The sequence below is a fragment of the Antedon mediterranea genome, chromosome 3 (assembly GCF_964355755.1).
Source record: "Antedon mediterranea chromosome 3, ecAntMedi1.1, whole genome shotgun sequence".
NCBI lineage: Eukaryota > Metazoa > Echinodermata > Crinoidea > Comatulida > Antedonidae > Antedon > Antedon mediterranea.
The window spans coordinates 8902357-8924428 of record NC_092672.1 but is presented as its reverse complement, the minus strand read 5'-3'; the positions used below and the strand labels follow the sequence as shown (position 1 = coordinate 8924428).

The window sequence follows — 22072 nt, the reverse complement described above, 5'->3', positions numbered from 1 at the left end:
ATCAAACAACGACTGTAACAGTTGCTTTATGTAATGTATTTAACACTTTTTCAACAGTTGAAATTGGCATTTATCATGGATCTCTAAATTAAGTTAAAGCTTCATGATTTTACCTATAAAACTCCTATATAAGAATTTAATAATGGTAATCCCACAAAAGTTTTGAAAATCTATACTAAAGAGGGCGCAATTTGTAAAATTAAACTCGAACAAACAAATCCGATCTGCGCACAAAGGTGTTTCCAAGGAGATACGAAGCCTCCAACCAGCCTGCCTAGCATTTATAATTTTCTGCTTGTAAATCGTAAGTTTGTAATGCTGAGTTTAGTTTTAACATGTTTATATAATAGGTTCATATAATTTGCATTATCTAAACACAGCAGTAATGTACTGAGTGAATGAAAATATCGCCTTTCTAGTATAAGACTGTATGGCTGGGCCTACTACTAGCTAGCTGGCGCTTCCCTAGCAGCTAGAGGCGGTAGACTAGGCCTAGCCTAGCCCTTTTAGTCTAGGCCTAGCCTAACTAGCTAGTGTCTGAGGTAGGCCCCAGTCAAGAGCCACGAACGGTACGGCCTAACTTAGGCCCTCTAACTAGGAGGTTAGCCTAGTATAGTAGCCTAGTAGAGTGCATCATCTCTCTAAGTAATAAAATGGTCTGTTTTTAGTCTGGCTACCTTTTTAGCTAGCTAGGGCCTAGGGCCTAGGCTAGCCCTAGGCCTAGTTAGCCTCTACTAGCTAGGCCTATATGCTAGGCCTACTAGCCTATGCCTAACTGCTGTAGGTACGTAGGCATAGGCCTATAATAGGCTAGACTTATATCCTAGGACTCCCTAGCCTATATGCTATCCTAGGTAGGGGATGTATCTAGACTATACCTTTTTTTTTAAGGCTTTCGTGTGTGTCATGCTTGTGAACCGGCATATTATGTGGTTTTTTTTTACAGATAGCATAAATATTACAACATGGACAGTGAAAAGGGTGAGGTTGAACCTATAATCACTGAAAAACAAGATTTATTAAAAAGCACAGAGGTCAATGATCCTTCAGAAATCAATGACAACCAGAACAATGACAAAGTTGAAGATAATCAAGATGACGAAACACAACAAAGTGATTCTAAAGAATTAACTGCTACAGGAGAGGATCTTCCAGTGCAAGAGCAACCAGATAATTCTGCCATTGATCAAAGTGGAGGAGATGATGAACCACTAAAAAACGACCAGTCTGGGGAAGAAGGTAGAGTATCGGCGGATGAGGCTTCCAAATTTAAAGAGGAAGAAAAAGAGGAAGTACAAGACAAAGATGAAATAAATGAAACAGAAGAAGTAAATGAAAAAGACCAAGCTGAAGAAAAAGAACAAAACCAAAATGAAGAAGAGTTGGTGGAAAATGCTGATGCTGTTCCTGATGCAATTGCTCCTATTTCAAGAGACCATACTGGGATCCATCCACCTGTGACAACACCAGCAGAGTCTGCAAACCAACAATCAAATGAAGCCACTGGAAATGAGATTGCGGAGACAACTGAATACAACCAGGTTAATAATACCCAAGGTGAACCTGCTCAGGAAAAAGAGGAAGTTGAAACAGTGGAAGAAAAGCAAGATGCATCCCCTAATGGACTGGTAAGAAACATGTTCTAGGCCTAGACAAAAACGTCCTAGTTTTAATAGTTCTATTTTAATCCATGATGCTTCTCATTTTCCATTTTATTCCCACAGTACTAGGTAGCATGTGTTCCCATTTTGTTCATATTATTCAATTATTTTAAATTCGTAGCAGATCAGTCTTTCCATTTATCATATCCAATATCTTGTATATAATTACATGTATACTATTTTTTGTTTTCAGAATTTGTCATGGACTTTTGGAGTGAACAAATGTGTACCAGCGCTGAACCTAGCCAGTGCTAGCAGAAAGTCTGTACTTTATGCTGGAGGCAATACATGTATCCTGTATGATTATGTAAATAATAAACAAAAACTGTTGCAGGGCCATGTAAGTAAAACTGGGAAGTGAGTGGCGATGTCTTGAGTTGCTTAGGTAGGACTATGGCTTTTGGTTGAGTCCTGTCTTGAACTTAAAGGCCTGTCTGTATCGTAGTGACACTGAGTAGCTCTTGTAGTTTGAAATTGCTTTTAAATTCTGAGACCATGTCTTTGATGCCTACTTCAAAACCCTCAATTTTGTTCATGTTTTTACAGAGTAATAATATATCGTGCACCTGTGCCAGCAATGATAAGCGTTGGGTCGCAACAGCTGATAAAGGTCCTGACAGTATGGTCATTATTTGGGATTCAAATACTGGGTAAGAACTATTGACTGAATGGAATAAGGAGTTTGCATATCAAGTTTGAATTAATTGTTTTATTGATTAGAAGAACTGTACTTTAGTGTAGTATTTATTTTCTAATCCTTCGCAAACAAAAAAGGAAAGTTAAAATATTATGTCTGAAACGAATCTTAACTGCCGTCCAATCACACATGTGTGAAATAGTTTGCATCAATATACTAAAGTACTAAGTTTTGTTTTCGTTTGTCTTTCTTGTACTACTGTATATATATATATATATATAACTTTATAATTTGTCATTCCAGTGTACCAGTACAAACGCTGTTTACTGCACATTCCGATGTAGGTGTTGTTGCCATGGCAATGACCCCTGATGCTAAATATTTAGTAACAGTTAGCGCTGGGTCTTATCAGGTAAGCTTGATTAATTTTCATAAATAAAATACATTGTACGTTTCAGTATGCAATTAATAACATTTATTACATTAGTTTTTTTCAAATAATGACATACACCTTCATTTAAGGTTGTTGATATATGGGACTGGACAACGGATGGAGAGTGTCCAGTGAGTTCAGTAGAACTTTCACCAGGCTACGGCACACAGAATTTCATAACCTTTAACCCAGAAGACACATCGCAACTTGTGTCAAATAGTGACCGTCAGGTCGTATTTTATGCATGGGTGAGTTTTTCTTATTTTATTTTGATAAATATTTCCAAAAACATTATTCGGAAGAATTTCTAAATCACCCAGTGATATACTAAAAATGAATGAATTAATTTAAAAACAATAAAGATGAGGAAATCTGTGAGAATAAAAAAATAAGTGAAATGAAAATATAAAGCCAGTAAAATGTCTTTCTGGTATCAAAATGAATTTTAAAATATTGTTGGTGGTTCAATGACAGAAAATAAGTAAATCTCTTGTTTTATTTATAGGAAAATGATAAATTCGAGTATGTGGCACCACCTTTGACAGATGAAGATTTCAACAGAGTAGTTGGTAACTATAGCCAGTCAATCTTTCGCAGTGGCACCACAGGAGCTTTGACAGCCACGTCTGTTGGCAACGTCGTTGTATGGGATAACAACAGACCTATATCTGGACGTAAGTTGGATGTCTTACTATCACGATATATTCCTTACCATAGGCTAATACAGGATAAGATACAAGATACATGAAAGTGTAAACATATATACGGTAACATGTGTCACAAACTCTCTTTACGTACAGTATGTTTCCGAGCGGTTGAAAATACTTTAGGAACTCCCTTCTGACATAAAAGTATACACAGAAAATCCACAAAGTTGTAAAATAACTCAAAAAAAGCTTGAATTTCAATCAACTTCAGCTTTGAACAATCCAGTAACCACTTTAAACAACAGCTTCACAATAACTTTTACAATCGAATATCCAACAACCTTACAATAGTTTTACATTTCTTTATATACAAGATGTTCCTATCATTCTAGATCTTTTTTTATAGTTCTTATTCTATGGGATTACAGTTTCTATTAATAGCATTTCTGGAATGTTCCTGATTGTTCTTATTAATTATACATGGTTTCTTAAATCAAAACATCTTATTCTAGAATGTTCATGTAGACACTATGATACTGTTTATAGGAATGGTAATTTATTACACATGAAAAAAAAAGACCCCTTTAAAGTTAAATGAGATACTGGCTTGTCTCAATGAGAAACCATCATCTTTTCAACCTTAACTGTATTACACTGTAGTTAGGTTAAAATGGCTAGGTCCAGTAAATGTCTACTTGACATGCTTGAAACAGGATCTACTGCGACTCATGTACACCAGAATACTGTGTTAAGTTGTCTGATCTTAAAGCTCAGATACAGGCATGAATTTTAAATATAATATTTGGTTAATTGTACATAAATCAAATATTTGTAACAGAAATCCAGACGAAAAAAATGAATTTCCCTTAATATGGTCAAATACAAAATTTGGCAAAATTCTTCCATAAAAACCAGGAATACTTTTTTTCAGTAGTTAGGTAGTTAACCTAATGTAATAACATTTCTGGTGACTCCCTAGACGGTGAAAAAAGATGGTGGATATACGGTGGATAATTTTTGCTATAGCATGAAAATAAAAATCTGATGTTGAATAAAAATATCAGAAATGTAATATTCAAGTTATATTACCTATATTTAGTCATCTGATAACATTTTTTACCACACCGTTTATTTTTCATAGCTTTTTAAAATGCCTCTCTATTTACAAAATTTGTGTACAAAAGAATAGAGATTTTACTGTGTAATTTGAACTATCCCCCCACTGATAAGAAAGTGCTTATTTTCAACAAGCTCGTGTAACACAAATAAAATCTTAAAAATTATGAAACATAGGGGAAACTATACATCGATATTTATTGGAATGTATGATCAATAGAAATTTTTTGCCCGCACCTGGCCTTTAATAGTCAAATCACAAACTTTAGCATTTGATCAATTTTCAGAAGGATCATCTCAGTTAAATTAATACACCAAAATGGCAATGTCTACCTTTTTCTTCTGCAGATGTATAAGCTTGTTTATGCATAAGAGCAGCGCGCGCATCTTTGAAAGATTCTTTTAGATGGCACTTAATAATATAAATAGGGAGCTTTTGATTTTCGACAACTGACGACCACATTGATTAACTTGACCTAGGTTGATCCTTGGTCGTCTCGCAAAAGGAAGCTTGCTATTACTGTATATAGTAGACCATACATAAATAAGATATTATCTTATCTTAAATCAGCTATCAGTTTAAAACCATCTCCAAACAAGAAAGCTTTCAAGCTGGTCAGATTACAAGAGAGAGGGATTACAGTACTCACCACCAGTGAAAAGTGGGTATAACGTGTTTAACAGTTTATTATGATTATTTGATGATACTAGTATGATATAGATAGATTTATGAAATGAGGTTGTTAGTGGTGATTGTGACTATAAGGATAATGATTATGATGGGCAGGATTGTATAGTGGGGTGTGGAAGATTTTTTTTAAACCCACACAAAAATGGCTTATGCTCTCACTCAAACATAAAAGGGTCTATTCTCCTCAGACGTAAAGGACCTATTCTCACTTAACCTTAAACCATCTATTCTCACGCAAGCATAACTGGCCTTCTCACTCAAACTGAAAGAGACTATTCTGGCATTCACATGAAGAGCCTCCTCACTTCCACGGAAAGGGCCTACAGTATTCTCACTCCCACAAAAATTACCTATTCTCTCCTAATTGTTTTGTTTATAAGCCTTTGGTGTACAGTATTACACCTTTTAGAACTTGCCATTACAGTGCACAAACACAGGTTGCTTTTGACATGCTCAGATGCAATCTTACTTTAGTATAATTATAGGTTTGAATCTTATTTCTTCTTTTCTCTAGATATGTTGTAACAGGTGACGTAAATGGCCATGTCAAGTTTTATGATCAACAGTTACGTGTGAGCAACTGGTACAATGAATTCAATGTTGGCCCTATCAATTCAATATCTTTTGAATATGTTCCAAATTTCAGTCCAGAGTAAGTAGGCCTACAGATTCACTTTACTAAGGCTCTGTCTACACTATCAAACTTTATGTGACAAAAACATGTGATGTGCCCAAATTCACTTATTATTACTTGGTTTCCTACTAGAATGCAACGACGAAAGCGCAACGCCAGTAACTTGACCAATCACAAGAGATGGATTATTCAAACTTTCGCTTGCCATTGGCCAATTTGTTTGTGTTGTGCAGCTTACGTCATTGTGTTTTCGTCCAGCGGGAAGCAAAATCTTTAAGAAACTTTAATTAAAATATAACTTTTCCCAGTGTGTTCGGTTTCTTCAAATCTCCAATATAACCTCAATGCATTAAACATTGACATATTCTTGGTAATTCTGCACATAGCATTTGGCTGCATCATAACAGAAATTGTACTGAACCTTGGTTTCCAGCATGAATGGATGATGATGCCATATCACTGCCATATTTGGGCATATCACTCATACCATATTTGCACACATTTTTTTGTCAAACTAGTTTAATAGTGACAGATAATGACAGAGCTTAAGAACGAATGAAAATATTAAATCATAGTGGCACTGTTTGTTTAACATACTTGCTTACCATTTCAATCTCCTTGGTTCAAATCCTGGCTGTGCTACACTAACAGGAGTACTGGAAATGTCACTATCTAGGTGTAAGATTTCCTTGTATGTTGTTGTAGACTTGACTTTCGCCCTAACAGATTGCTTACATTTAGCAATACACCTTCTGAATCAAACCCTTTACATAAAAATGGTGGTATTCCTATATAAATCTTGATAACAATTGTCAGTATTATTACAGTAGTCACCATCCTAAATTTAGCACCACATTCTATTATTCATACATCACATGACTCGTGAATAATAATAAGATTTTAAAAAGAGTTAAAAAGTACGTGAAACCGCTAAGAAGCAAACGGGTGGGCCCGCAATGTGGCACGAAAGATTCAGCGCGTTCGGGAGCACGTCCGTCTCTCTGCAGGATCCGCAAGGACCGGCCGAGTGACGGCTCGTGCCTCCGTCGCGTGCACTTCTTGCGTGCGTAGAGCTGACGACCGGCCGGTAGTCCACCAGAATGCCGATCGGCAGGTTCCTCCCACGGTCGTTTGCGGCCCGGGAGAGCTTATAGCCGATCTCATAATAATATCATTCCTTCACAGTGAGCTGGAAAGTGGTAGCTATCCTCCTGATGCAACTATTAATGCAAGAAGCTTCATTACAAAGAACTATGTAATAAGTACAACTTCAGCACAGATTGCAGTGATCATAGCTGATGGCACTAAAGTAAAGGTAAGTCTAGTGATAACTGATCCAGCCAACTTCACCGTATTAGTGCCTTGTGGGTTAGTGAATAAAAGAAGCCTGTTTCCACCACTCTATCACTGGTGAGATAGTGAAAATTTGGAACCATCTTCCAGCACAAGGCTCATTTTAACAACACAAGATCTGTTTCTAGAGACAGTATACTCTTCCTCTTTCCTCTCCCAGCATGGACATATAAGGTCCATGATCAGTGAACTACTGAAAGATTGGAACCATCTTCCAGCATCAGGCTCATTTAATTAACACAACATATTCCTAGATGTTCAACACTTCGCTTACAAAACTTTCTCTTTCCTACATACATTAAAAAATATAAAGTAAGTACTGTATTTCTTTGGTTTTTTTTTTACTTTACCAACTGTGATCTGAAACCAATGCCATTTGTATATTAACCTTGTTATCCTATTTTTTTTGTAAACAGCTTTCATTCATTTAAAATTTATTTTGCAGATGATTCAATCTGAACATGATTCTCTGGTCCATGCTATAGTGACCCATCCAATACAGTGAGTTTAAATGCTAACTTTAGGTTGATGTGTGTGCACTAAATGTGGAACTACTTTGTTACATTTACTGTATATAAATTTGTTTTAAATGAGAATGGTATTTCACTCTGTAGTGGTTTCGTATGAATTAATTTGTGTTTTTTAATTTTTCTTAAAGACCATTATTAGCAATTGGTAGCTACTCATGCCTGTTAAAGGTCTGGAATTATAAAACAAAGTAAGATAATTTTCTTGTTTTAGACAGTAGTATAAAAAGCTTGCTGATACCTGTCCATTGGGCATATGTCGTTAACCTCTCTGTTACTTAATTTGTGTAAACATTAGGGAGAATTGTTGATTTTGGATTTATCAAGACATTTTTTAACATTGACTTTGTGGGAATTAAAATGTGTGCATTTCAAACGGCACGAGTGCGATCAGCCTTTATGTATTAGATTAAGATAGAAGATAACTCATGCTAGTCAGTTGAGTTTCATTATATTGTTCAATGCATACAACTTTGTTAAACGACTTCATTATTATCGGCATAAGGTGTGCAAACTTTGAATTCCTTTCTTCTCTCTTTAGATCATTGGTCATTTCTAGGCAGTTTCCCCGTGGTCACATGATCCGATGCTTAGCTTACGATCCTAAAGGAGAATATTTAGGTATGTCTAATTATAGCCACATAATCAATCAATACTCATATTCTGTAAAGATGGAGCATTTCCTACACTAGTCATTGGCGGTAATTTTGCAGTGCATACGATGTATGCATTCATTTAACTCGCATTTCTTAGATTGTGAAATCTATATTTTAAATGCCAAATGTTGCTTCCCATCAATAGGACAATCAACAGGTGCACAAACATAAACTTTGGAATGAAATGGCTTTATTTTTTAACACTAAATCTGCCATCAATTTACAATTTCCACATCTTATTATAGAGAGCATTGGATGTATGTTCACTATACACATTTTTGCTACTGCACACATCCATCCACATAAGGTATAAAAATTACCAGGATTCTACTGGGAAGGTTTTTAAACTACATTTGAAACTCTTCCTGGTATATATTTCCTAATGATTAATAATGAATATTATATCCTTATTTTCTGATTGGTTAATTTCATATCACATGCCGTTTAGAGTAGTTATACTATGATAATGTCGCTATAGAATGGTTCTATTGCTTTTCTAAAACTGTACATGCATCACCGAAACGTTCATTTTATTTTATTTCCAAACCCAACCAAGAGCAAAAGAAATTCACCAATTACAGGAGGGTATATCATTGTATTGTTTGTCCTTGTACTTTGAAAAAACCAAAACATTTTAAAACTAGAAAGCCACTCCGAGAGTGCATACCTCCGCCTACTGTAAAATTCTCCTACATAAGATTTCTCCGGTAAAAAAAAAAAATATATATATATATTTGTGTGTGTCTTAATGCTGTTTGTGATTTAGGCTAATTTCACTACAAGCATGTGTATGCGAGTTTGGTGTAATGGTTATGTAACAAGCCTTTCAATTAACAATGGCTTCAGTTGACTAACAATAGAACAGCGGCAACGCGAAAATCAAACGAGTGAATTTGAAAAGAAAATAGGTTTTTTAAACTACTGGCATCAAAAAACGTGAACATTAAATCAAATTATGTTTTAAAATTACAAATCACAAATTATAACTCTTGCCTCTTGTACAAAAATGACATGCCGTGTTCCTTCCCTTTACCAGCTAACCCGTCATATATAAAGCTATAGCGGGTCGGCCAACCTCAATTTTCACTAGGCCTAAGTGACAACTAACCTTGGTATCAAAGTAAAGAGCTGCGATTTACGAGAGCCAGTTGCAATAAATCACAGCTTGTGGTCTGACAGTGCAAGATAAACAGATACAGTGTATATAGCAAACGAAATAAAATAAATGTTTCCGTAAAGAAAAAAATAAAATTATTCATACAGTTGTATTCATTATAAAAAAATATTGTTTTTACATGTTCGAATCGTGAAAATCGGTTAAGTTTACGTGGAGCTAGAAGAAAGTTAAAATACATTTTCAATCATGTCAATGAGCGTAGTGATAGTAATTCCTCGATGATGCATGCACTAGGCCTACATAAGACGTAATGCTGTTTTAGTATATCTATTTGTAACACTTAAATCACGTTATTTTGCAGTAAATATTGTTATATTATAATGTCAATATTATGATTATATTAATTATTGAGAAAAAACGATTTAATTTATTTTGATGTAATAAAATTTCCGAACTATTTTTCTTGTGCGTAATTAAGTGACCGAGTCGCGCGGCTGCTAAGAGAAAATACAATATTTTTGTGGCCGCTGCACACGTGGTCGAGAGCATGTAGATGGTTTACTTGATTGAATGGCGTATTAATTTTATATATAACAGGGCTCGAAATTCACGCTAGCAAACTAGCATTTTGGTAGTAGATTCTTGATAATTGGTAGTTGAAAATGTCAAAACTAGCAAATGTTTGCTAGTGTAAGTTTAGCTTAGCCGCCGATCGCTATGTCGACAACGGCTAAATAGTAATAGGAACCAATTTGGTAAAATCAATTGTTTCATTGACGCGCCAGCCAATTTACGCCAAGAAACGCGAATAGCACCGTGAATCATGTGGCAGCATAGATGTTAACGATGTGCATTATAAACAGCAAGCTTTTTCCCAACACATTAAATCATGTGCATTTAGTAGGTCGCTGAGAATTACATCATCAGTCACGTGATTACAGAATACGCAATTATCAATTTAGGGATTTAACAAAATCAATATTTTGCCTAAGTACACAGTGGTCGAAGCGCGTGTTTAATATGTTCGTAAATAGTAAACAACCCCATACTTAATGGACTCTACCAATTTTGTTTACGATGATCTTCCGCTCGAGAAGAAAGTCTCTCCTCGGCACACCACGAGGTCCTGTGCGATTGATTTCTTATGCCTATTTGTTTTACCTGTGGAATAATTACACACACTTTTCGCATCACAACTTTGATTACTGATTTACACAGCCTAGCAATGGGCAAAGGATTCATCAAGGAAGAATGCGTTGAATAAAAAATCACTTAAGAAATGCCCTAAGCTGTTTTCAAACTAATAATCAGCCCACTATAAATTGAGACCAACATCATGCTTCTCGCGATATATAGATGAGTCGATCGAGAGACGGCGGACCATGGATGGCCGATGAGTGAGGCGGGCGTAGCTTGGACGGATTAGTTAGGGTCTACACTACAATTTCGCTCGGTGGCAATTAAATTTATAATTTTAATTACGTCTGGATATAAACAATATAAAACTCAGTTTTGTCATCGACAATAAAATTTTATACATACAATTTTGTTCTGCTTAAAATTATAAAAGTTTGACGTTTCGACATAAAAAAAGTGGGCCGAAACGTCTCGGGACGAATCGTCCATAGGCCGAAACGCCCCTGATTTGGCTAGCATGAAAGCTAAAATGGATAGTACAATGTTTCCATTGGGTAGAAAATTGCAATTGGTAGAAAAATGTTTTAATTAGGAGTTGAAATACCTATAAATGACAATAACATATTCAATATTTTATTCACTTTTTCAAGACAATATTTTATCTCTGCCAAGGAGGTGTATGTAGTCCCATAAGATATTTACTTTGACCAAAAATTGGATAAAAAAAAAACAATTTTAAATAGAAAAAAAAAATCAAATTGACTGAAAGTCAATGGTTTTTGATTGAATTTACCTTTTTATTAAAGAGAAAACATTTTTTTGCATCTGCAAAATTGCGTATTTAAAAAATAAATAAAATATTCATTGTTCATGTTTTTGGGTGACAATACTGTACATCTTTATAATAAAGCACATATTATTATAGTAGAAAAAGAAATCCTATAATACAAACATAACACCAGAGCTAATGAATTTAGAAAGTAGTTCCAGCTTACTTGGCAGAGAGCACTAGCTGACCTTGCTTAAGCAATAAACTTCCTAATCTAAACAAGCTATTATTGTAATCCAATTAAAATGCAATTAACAGTCCTAGACCTTAATCCCTAAAATGATGGTCAGAAATCAGCAAAATTGGTAAAGGGAAGGAACACCTCATGAAGTTTTTTGGACAAGTAGTTCTCGAGAAAATGCAATTTCAGTATACTTGTTACTTTAAGACTGCTCGCCGGCTTTTGAAAAATTATGTCCTATCTTTTAACACTAGCAGGTCTGAAAAGTATACTAAAAAGGGTCCAGAATTGGGACAATGGTCCCAAAATTTAATGGAATGGTCCTTGACCACATATCTATCTGTATATTCATTTTGGTAAAGATCTTGTAATTACTTTTTGAGTAATCCTGCTAACAAACAAACAAACAAACACACGCTACCGATTACATATACCTCCTTGGCGAAGGTAAATGACATGTCTAATACAATCTGAATACTAGTGACATTTTTGGAAAAAAAACATTACAGTATAACCGAGGCCTGTATGACTGAGTCCCAGGAAATAAAAGTATACATGATTTCATTAAAGAACAGAATATATAAGTTACAGTATTCCTCTTACATTGTAATTTAGTACCAATATAATTTTTAAATTAAACTAATTATTTTTTAATAAAAGTTAATTTAAAAATAGATAAACCATAAACTTAACAAAAATGTTCTTAATAAAAGCTTCTTCTTTACTTACTTTATTTTAGTGCTGATTTTCTTTCTTTTTTTCTCAATAACCGATCATGATGATGGATGGGTGTGTGGGTAGATGTATAGGTCACTGAATGTACTTTTAATAGCGTTTATGGTTGAATAGGTTGATGAAAAGGTGTAAGTGCGATTATAACAAATATAATTTGATTGTAGTAAGAAATAGATGACTGCTGTTGATAATTAAGCTGCTGTTTGGTTTAATAACCAAGTTTACAACATCTAGAAGATGCGGCAAAAATATTGTGTGGTGCAAAATAGAAATTGGGCCATGTAGACTTTTTTCAATCCAATTTTTGGTAAAAGTGAATAAGTATTATCCAATATTAAAACATGGATTTGTAAAACAATTAATATTTTACAACTTCCTGATTAAAATGGCCTCTTTAATAAAATCATTGATATTGATGATTAATAGTTAATCTCCAAATACTATGTCCTTTTACCACTGTTAATTTATTCAAGATTTCGTTACCAAAATAACACGAAGCAATTTTTTAATTCAGCCAGTGAATCTAGTTAGAGTTTCCGGGCCCATGGCACCTAGTATGGATTTTGATTTCTTAATTTTAACATCACGATGGCCATTTCGGTGGCCATGATAGATTTTAGATAGCTGTTAATGGAAATGGCCCCGAGGGCTTGGGATTGTAAGGTCAGCACTTCAAACACTATCTTGGCTGATCTTGAATTTGGAAGGTGATATGCTACTCATTCGTGAATGCATTAGTGTTTTTAAGTATACCAGTTTTGAATTCAGTCTAATATCAGTTAGGCCCAGTAAGTGTTTTCCAATAACTGACAAAAAATAGCCTAGAATTTTGCATAATTACCTAGCTAAGATCAATTAATAGCATCTTAACTTAAACCGGGGGTTAGAAAAGGAAAGAATTCATTAGCATTTTTAGTATTAAGTACAGTAAGGGTGTGTGTTGTAATGTGTATAGTCATTGACTATTACTTTCATCTACTCTCATTTCAGCTTTCATTCATTCGTTTCTTTTATTTAGGATAGTACATCCATATAACAAAAATACAAAACAAAGAAAAAATTCAAGAAAATTAGCAAGAACATCTTCCACAATCACAACCTAAAATATTAATTTGCACGAATGCTGATGAATGTTGGATTGTGGATTAAACCATTACATAATGAGCAATTGTTCTGACCATGAGAAAATTCTGATAGAGCTAAACTTTGACCCCAATACCCCGAGGACCATGTATTCTGTCACAAGCGAACACAACCGCCAATGCCAGTTATAAAACTATCTATCTAACTTCTTTATTGATTTTTAAGGTGTTGGCTTCACAAATGGATGTATTCGTGTATTAGACAGTCTAACCCTTAAAGATGATATTCCCAAACCATTCACATACTCCTCGGATGCTATTATAACCTGTGTCTTTTCACATGATTCGGCCTGGATGGCTACAGCGGTAGGTCTTGCTGTGTTATTATCATCCATAACTAAATCATCATTCAGAGGTTCAGATTTTCCCAAAAGTTACTAGAAACGCAAATCCCTGTCTCTCCAAAAATGTATTGTTTTTTTTTGTGGAAAATCTGACATTTTTTATTTGTAATCCCAACATTAAACAGAGGTCTGATAGGAAATTTAAATTAATCAATTTACTAGGCCTACAGTATACCACACTTGGTGTACTATGAATGATATCTAGATTTTATGCATCACTGTATGTCTAATGGCCAATTCTTTGTCCTGACACTTTCTGAAACCTATTATATATTGTTGCCATTGTCATTGGTTGTTAATATTTAGTGAACAATAGCAAAAACATGGCACTAATGCAGCTATCACGTCTAATTTTCATTCTCTCCATGAGCCTGCCAGATATTCTAGTGACAATTGCCCCGGTATTTACAAACAAACCTACCATTTTGATTTAAATTATTTTTCATGTCAGGATGCCAACTTTTGTGTGACAGTGTACAAGGCACAACCAGGAAACCCAGACGAGGCATGGGTATATCTCGGAAAACACCGTTCCCATTACAAACCAATTCGTGGCCTAACATTTGGCGTTGCCCTTGATTCAGACGTACCAAGATTGCTGTCTATGGGTGAAGACCGATCATTGGTAACATATGTTTTTTTTATAACATTATTTTGGGCATTTTAAGTGACTACAGGAAAAACCCTTGTTTTTTATTAACTTCCCTATTCAGGGAACAAACTTTCCTGTGAATCAAACATGGGAAAAAAATCTTTAAAAAGGGGTTTTACTAAGGAATAGTGAATTTACACTTCCCTATATTTCACTCAGTTCCCTGGTTTAACAATATGGACATTCATATTTAGAGAACACTTTTATTGGATCTAAGAGGTGTTTCCTTCATAGGGTTTCTACTATATTTACAATTTTAAGATGTCAGAAAACAGAATTGTTTTTCGTTACGGAAAAATGGGGCTAGGGAGTTGCATTGTGTGAGGGTGATGTTACAATATATGTGTCAGTGTTTTTTTGTTTTACTTTATTGTTAATATTAATGCAGAAACGTTTTTAGAAAGATGATGTTCAGTCATACAGCAACTCCACCTCCCACTATCTCTTTAGAACGTACAATTCGAAATCAACCAAGCGTGACTCACATATACAAACGAATCTTGATTACTAACGAGTTATAATTAACTTCAATTAACTCTTTCACAGCTAAATGTCATCCTCTCTTTATATTAGCATTGTTTTCCAGCTGTAAAAAGTTCAAGAAATTGTAGAGTCCTTGATGATAATTATAGATTGGCAATGCAGATTAGCTCAGCTGTAGTTGATATAAACACTATTTCTATACCCTCTATAATGAATGTTTGCGAGTTGAATGGGAAGAATATGTATACTGTATAGTCTAGAGAAAAAATCTGGAAAAAATGAGTTAGCGTGAGTGGAATGTTAAAGGCAGTCAACATAGCCAGATATCCTAATTAATCCCTGTCTGATCACTATAAGCCCTTTCAACAAAATGGCCACCAATATTATATAAAATCGGATCTAAATAAAGGCAGATACACGATCTGATATGTAACAAAAATCTTTTTCAAATTAAATAATGTTGCTATCTTTGTCCATATGTTTAAAAAAAAACACTTTATATATTTAACAAGTGGGGCGTCGTGACCATTTGAGATACGCTGCTGTGATTAATCGTTTATCATTATCAAGGCATTTCAGCTTAATTAGCCCACAATTTACCTTTAAGCATGTGACAACAAATTTTTGCGAAATTTTCCATTTTAAGTTGAACCTTGTTTAAGGCTTTTTACCTATCTTGCCTTAATTAGCCCATGCCCACTCTTGAGGCCTACACAACTCAAATCTTCTTAATTAGTTTGTTGTTCGTTTCTTTTATTCATTGCGTCTTTCTACTCCGCTTAATTAGCCAACACCCTCTCTTAGTGGCCTAAACAACACAAATTAATTTGTATTTTCTTTTCGAGTTAAAATGTTGTTGCGCAATTCTGTTCAGCCTACGGTAATTATAGCCAAGCACCCACTCTTAAGCCTCTAATGTGACCTCGACGCTAAAGCAGTTGGTTCAATAGATAGAGTAATATTTTTAATTGCTGCTTTCATTGCTAGCAACTCATTATGAGGAGCAATACTTTTCTATTAATAAATATTATTTCTTATAATACACTTTAACAGTAAAATTGTCTTTCTCTAATTTAACTTTATGCTGGGGACCCTTATTAGTTCAATGTACTCAACAGCACTCCCTAGGTAAATGATAATTAAACTATTCCCGTATCATCGCCTTCATTTTTTCTTCCCCTTTATTCCCACGTCATTCTTAATATTCTCATTTGTTTGCAACTTGCATAATTTGCAAATTTATAATTGAAACGTTTTACATACTGTTTCTTCTGAGGAATAATACATCCAAGGGGAATATTTTAAATAGCGGAAGTTTTGTCGTCGTTGTGAATAATTATTTGTACAAATATTAGTTGTTCATCCTCAACAGCGCATTCTATAATAGGCATAATATCATTTTATGCATGTATTGTTAAGGAATTCTTAGTATTGCTTCTATTAATAGATCTCTTATTAAAATGTTGACAGTAAGAACATGAATGATATATAACATGACTGAATGCTTACGTAAACTTCTAAAAAAAATATTATAGTCAATATCTTTTTTATATATTTTTTTCAGTTTATTTGTTACCATTTTTACTAAAGGATTTTTATGCTTTGATATTAATCTATTAAAATTGTTTTCAAATATCTTGGTTTAATTTGCTATACATGTGTATGAGTCCTCAATTTAATTGAGATCTATAGCATTTTTTTTTTATTTATAGGAAATGGTAGATGTATTAATTAAGTAAACTTTTGTGCTGGAATTCTGCTTGTCACTGTATTATATTTAAAGTATAAATACAGTGTTAAAAGAAAATTAATTATAATTTACCATAGGCCTATGGTAAAGTATATATAAATCTTCTAAATTTCTGAATTTTAAATGAATCAAATGATTGAAATTCACTCTTCAATTCCCTGATTAAATAAAATTATAAATTTTAAGTTAATCTCCATTTAACCTTGAGACTTGACACATTATGGTGAGATCTCGTATTTTTGTTTTGTTTCTTCAAGATGAAATATTACAGTTACCACAATCGTAAAGGTGACGATGACCCTGTTATGTTCTACGCTATACCGCGGACATCAAGTATCACGACCTATTTAACTTATCATTAAGTATTTACTAATGATAAGGCTCGTTACTGCTTCCCGTTAACAAAAGTGCAAATTATAATTTTCCATACCTGAAACCATTTGACAGCGTTAAATGGTTTCATGAAAAAAATAAGGATTTAGCTTAATACCTTATTTTCTTGGTTTTCTCATACTAGTACAGACTCTTATTTTACAACAAAAAAACATTAACTTTGGATTAATGCAAGATATTAAAGATACATTCCTCAAAATAAATTGTAAGTAATTTAATAATAAATATTGAATTCAGATAAATGAATAATAAAACATAGTGAAAGAAAGAGTTAAAAGTTAACATTTTTCTCTTTTAGCTGTTTAAATTCAGTGTTTTAATCTGAAAATTTGGTCATATAATAATTACATCAGTGCAGAGTATTTTTGAATAACTTTTTATTTTTTCGATGATTTCAATAATTTTGGTCCTGATTTTAACATTTGGGCTCAATCTTTTGAAGCATCCATGACATTCTTCTCATTCAGATTAATTTTTTCTATTTCAACATTATGTTTGGATGGATAATACAGATAGATATAGTGACAATCATAGATTTATATGCACAAACTAGGAAAAGTGGAGAAGAGTGATAAAGAGAAGACGCTTGACATGGTGCGGACACCTTCTTTGTCAAGACTCGGATTCTATATATTAGAAAAGTTAGGAGACAGAAGTGGACTACCGAAAACCACATGGATAAAAATTATAGAAAATGATATGAAAAGAAAAATAAATAAGTCTATGCACACTTTGGCTAATAATTTCTCAGGTTGGAGAAGTCTATGTGCTATGTCGCAAGACGTTCATTGTTTGTGTTGAAGATAAAATGTTTTTAGAAATTGTTTAGTAGTTTTGTATGAAGTTTAAACTACCAACCATGGAAACCAAACTAATTATTTAACTTTACCATTTAGCAACAGTTTCTTTCTTTAGTTTTTGTATTTGTAAATATGTTCCACATATCTACATAATTGATTTGTTTCAGACTGTGATATTTGAGATGTTTATTCATGCTTAAGTCCTGTAACTAAATATGGCATGTGGGAGGGGTCGTCAATATCCTAGCAGGTAAATCACACCAACATTAATAGCCTGGCTTTCCTTCCAATCGATAAAGCCACAGGTTGGGGACTTGCTTATTAGATCAATTGCATTAGCTCTGCATGATGTTTACACAAAAGTGAGGCTGGAGAATAATGAAGAAAGATGATGCCTTATTCATGTTAGTAACTGCTGTTATTTATGTTACATTGCGTATATAGGGAGTACCGTCATTTGCAAATAATTTTATCGAGCTAGGCAGATACTTCCGCTCGGTGAACGTTTCTTACCGTATTTGAAGTTGCCGTGATTGGCGAAAAAACTAATTGGAAACGATTCTGATTAAATTAGTATTGTTTGAATGAGTTAAATTTAGACTTTAGAAAAGTGGTACTATATTAATGATGGAGTGTATGGATATATTTGTTTTGCTTTTTTAGGTGGTTATTAGGTGGAAGTCATCATTATTAGACATTATAATGATGGTTCTTCATTTGTTACGTCATTGAATTTAAACTCTTGATTTTCCTGTTCCAGATCATAAATATTTATGCATGACAGTGTTCAATCTATTCACTAAAGATCTTTATTTTATTTCACAAATCTCTACATTCCTGTAATATTCTACCATTAGTAGAACTGTAAGCCTGCTTTATGTATTTCAAAACAAAATATTGTTTGAAACGCCGAATTACTAACAAATAAGAAAATAAAGTTGTTTTTCTGAATTTAAAACTTCTTAAAAATAATTATACATTGTTCAATGTATTCAAGTAATTCAATTTGAAAATATTTGAGTCAGGGTTACGGTGCAGTGAAGAATTTATACTTTCTAATTTTACTGTATATTATGAGAAAGAGCCTTTGACAATAATTTCCGAAAAGGATACATTGCTATTAATCATACTCTTTAATGATATCCTTGTTTTCAATTATTTATTTATTGTAATGTAATGAATTATTTTCTATCAAAAATCCATATCTTTATGAAAATGGTTTTCTTTTTAAATTTAGGTTGAATACGATTTATTAAAGAGTTCTGTCGATAACCTAAAACTTCTGAGCTTAGATCGAATCGAACAGAGTGCAATCCCACAATGCATTGAATGGTATCCACCAATTACAAAGGAGCAATTTCTTGTTACTGCAAACGATCAGGTAAGTGTCAAATGGTGTATTGATGTACTTTGAAATGTGCGAAAACTAACATTCATGGTGTTAATAAAGTTTGTTCCATTAATATCTGACTTGCACTATTGGGTACTTTTGGTTATATGATGGTAAATTAGGGTTTAACGGATTATTAGATTAATTTGAACATATTGATGATATTGATGGTAATTGATACTAAAGTTGATGATTATTATGGTAAGATAATGATAATGAAGTGGTAACAGAAAAATAATAATGTTAAGCCAACATTAAAACAACAAATACAATTCTTTTTTCATAAATAGTTTAAGTTCAAATTATACAATTCCACAACCAAGATGTGCAGAAAGACACTACTTAGTCCAACCTATGGAAGTTCACTTCAGAAGTAAGTTACCGTTGATCTGTTTTTTGACACTTTGACACCTTTTTTGCTATCAGAATTATATTACTTTCCACATATCAGAGTTAGTGTACATTGGTTCTGTGTTCTGCAAACAATACGTCCGTTATATTTCACTTGTATGTAATCTTTTGGGAAATTACATTGCATGTGATTGTTACATTCTGAAACATTTTAGGTACATCAGTGTTCTATTCACGTTTTAAAGTAATATTTTCTGTCCCATGTGTGAAGTACAGTATGCTTCCTTGTTTCAAATCTCTTTCTCTTTACATCAGACTTCTATCCATTATTTTCTGTTCCATATTTGATGTATTTTTAAATGTTATTTGAAATAATTTTTGGCTTAGTTTTAACAGACCAATGTGATCTTCCTTAGTTCAATCTCTTTCTCTCATTTTTTAAAATGTATTTTCAGAACCACTACCTATAACATGATTTCGTCATGACATTTTTTCCTTTTATTTAAATTGATTTTCACTTTTTGTTAATTCTGTCTTTAAAATATTTATTATTATTTTTATTTATATTATTATTATTTGTGTTTGTTTTTCAGAATGATTGTGTTACCCAGCGATGACCCATTGAGTAGTAGGAGATACATGACTTTCATCACTAAAGATAAAATCGGCTTAAGCATCATGCCACTTGATGGAAACCCACACAACACAATGGCCCTCATTTCACATCCTGGAGGCGTACGTAATATTTTTGTTGTTACTGAAACCTGTGCATGAAATTAATTCAAATTTTTAGATGAAAATCGACGGAGAAAAGCTTTATAAATTGTAATGTAGTAAAAGCATTGTAAATCAAGTTGTGTATGTGTGTGGTGGGGGTGGGGGTGCAGGAGCCTTTGCCGGTGGTTAATCTTGGAGTGAGTAGTGGTGTAGGGTGGTAGAAGTAATAAATTGATTGCACAATATTAACAGACACATCTCTGATTATTATGATATGAATTTGTTATACAAATAAAATTATATATAAATATTATTTTAAAAAAACTGTTTTTGTTTTAAACACCATACAAATAAAAAGAATATTTTTGTTATAAATCATGTTCAATGAAACTTAGTAATTTGCTTATATTTTATATCTATAGGTTGTGAACCTAGCGAGTAGCAATGATGGTAGGCATGTGTTCACAGCTGGTGGTACGGATGCAGTTGTTCACATGTGGAACGTCAACGTTCAGTAAGTATAAAACTCATCATGATGTTGACATAAAATTGCTACTGTATAATAATAATAATAATGATAACAGATATTTATAATGGTGGAAAATGTTATGAAATGTGCGGACTGAGACGGGATCAAACTCAAACATTAAATAGGTGTTAAATTTAATTTTTAGTTAAAGTTTCAAAAAGCATAGTTCTGTTACATTTCAAAATCATGGTTTGCACCATGTGTCAACAACAAATCGTAAATTTGAAAGCAACCCTTAAGTACATGGCCATATTACAGTTTATAAACGTTTCACTAAGTATGAAATGAAGCAGTACTTTATGATTGATAACATTAAACCTTTCAAAAAACAATAGTAGATTCTTGCATGCCTTTTTAAACACTAACTTGTTACATGTATGGTACGTGTTTACATTGTTTTCTTTCATTTACAATTTTGTTGAGCATGTATACTTAAACTAAGCTGTACTCATTAAGAAGTCGTGACATCTTGTACCTATCTAGCCTGCGGTTGTACGAATCTATGTCAAGTGCATTAACTTTTATATTACTAAAACCATGTACACTATCATTAAGTATTCACATCCAGCTATGCAATCCCCTTTAGAAGCTAGCCTAGCACATGCCTATGCATTTTAAGATGCTTTTCAATCGCAATAACTCGCAGACACAATTACTATGCCTATAGTCTGGTTAATCTGGCCTTGGGGACTGCTTTTTTACCCCAGGGTTTATATGTTCTGCCCTGAGGTAACTCATTTCTTCACCCTAGAGCCTACTGTCCTCCCACAACATATTTTGGTTGAACTCTATGATTCTTGTCAATTAAGGTAGTAATCCTATCAATTTATATGTATGTGAAAAAAGATGAAAATATTTACTTTTGATGGTAAAGATTGTTAAACAAAATTGTTTAAAAGCCTAACAAAAATGTACCCGTTTGGACAGTTAATGATGATATTTTATAATGCCATCATGTGATAAAATTCTGTTAACATTTATTACTAACAACATCATGTTGGTAGCTATCGCTATGAAAAAGAGATCAGCTTAACCCAATTGCACTGTTGACCTGAATCTATTGCTTAATTTAACAAATGTTCTGTTTTTTTCATTTCAACTTTCAATTTGGTAGTTAATTGAGAAGTTAAATGACGTTAACATTGCTGACATATGATCAAATATCTC

The 22072-nt window shown here is 33.4% G+C and overlaps 1 protein-coding gene across 1 annotated transcript in view; it reads left to right on the top strand.

Moving 5' to 3' along the window:
- Positions 1-249: 249 nt before the first annotated feature.
- The window catches only part of LOC140044780 (cilia- and flagella-associated protein 251-like), a 33485-nt gene continuing 11662 nt past the window's right edge, over positions 250-22072 (top strand). Inside the window, exons 1-19 of the mRNA XM_072089435.1 lie at positions 250-304; positions 947-1628; positions 1855-2001; positions 2208-2311; positions 2602-2710; positions 2821-2979; positions 3237-3405; positions 5066-5156; positions 5700-5837; positions 7005-7134; positions 7618-7673; positions 7831-7890; positions 8241-8320; positions 13663-13802; positions 14292-14465; positions 19156-19299; positions 19599-19681; positions 20253-20394; positions 20799-20890. Coding sequence (XP_071945536.1) covers positions 966-1628; positions 1855-2001; positions 2208-2311; positions 2602-2710; positions 2821-2979; positions 3237-3405; positions 5066-5156; positions 5700-5837; positions 7005-7134; positions 7618-7673; positions 7831-7890; positions 8241-8320; positions 13663-13802; positions 14292-14465; positions 19156-19299; positions 19599-19681; positions 20253-20394; positions 20799-20890 — 2681 coding nt within the window. The 5' untranslated portion in view covers positions 250-304; positions 947-965. The remainder of the gene's footprint in view (positions 305-946; positions 1629-1854; positions 2002-2207; positions 2312-2601; positions 2711-2820; positions 2980-3236; positions 3406-5065; positions 5157-5699; positions 5838-7004; positions 7135-7617; positions 7674-7830; positions 7891-8240; positions 8321-13662; positions 13803-14291; positions 14466-19155; positions 19300-19598; positions 19682-20252; positions 20395-20798; positions 20891-22072) is intronic.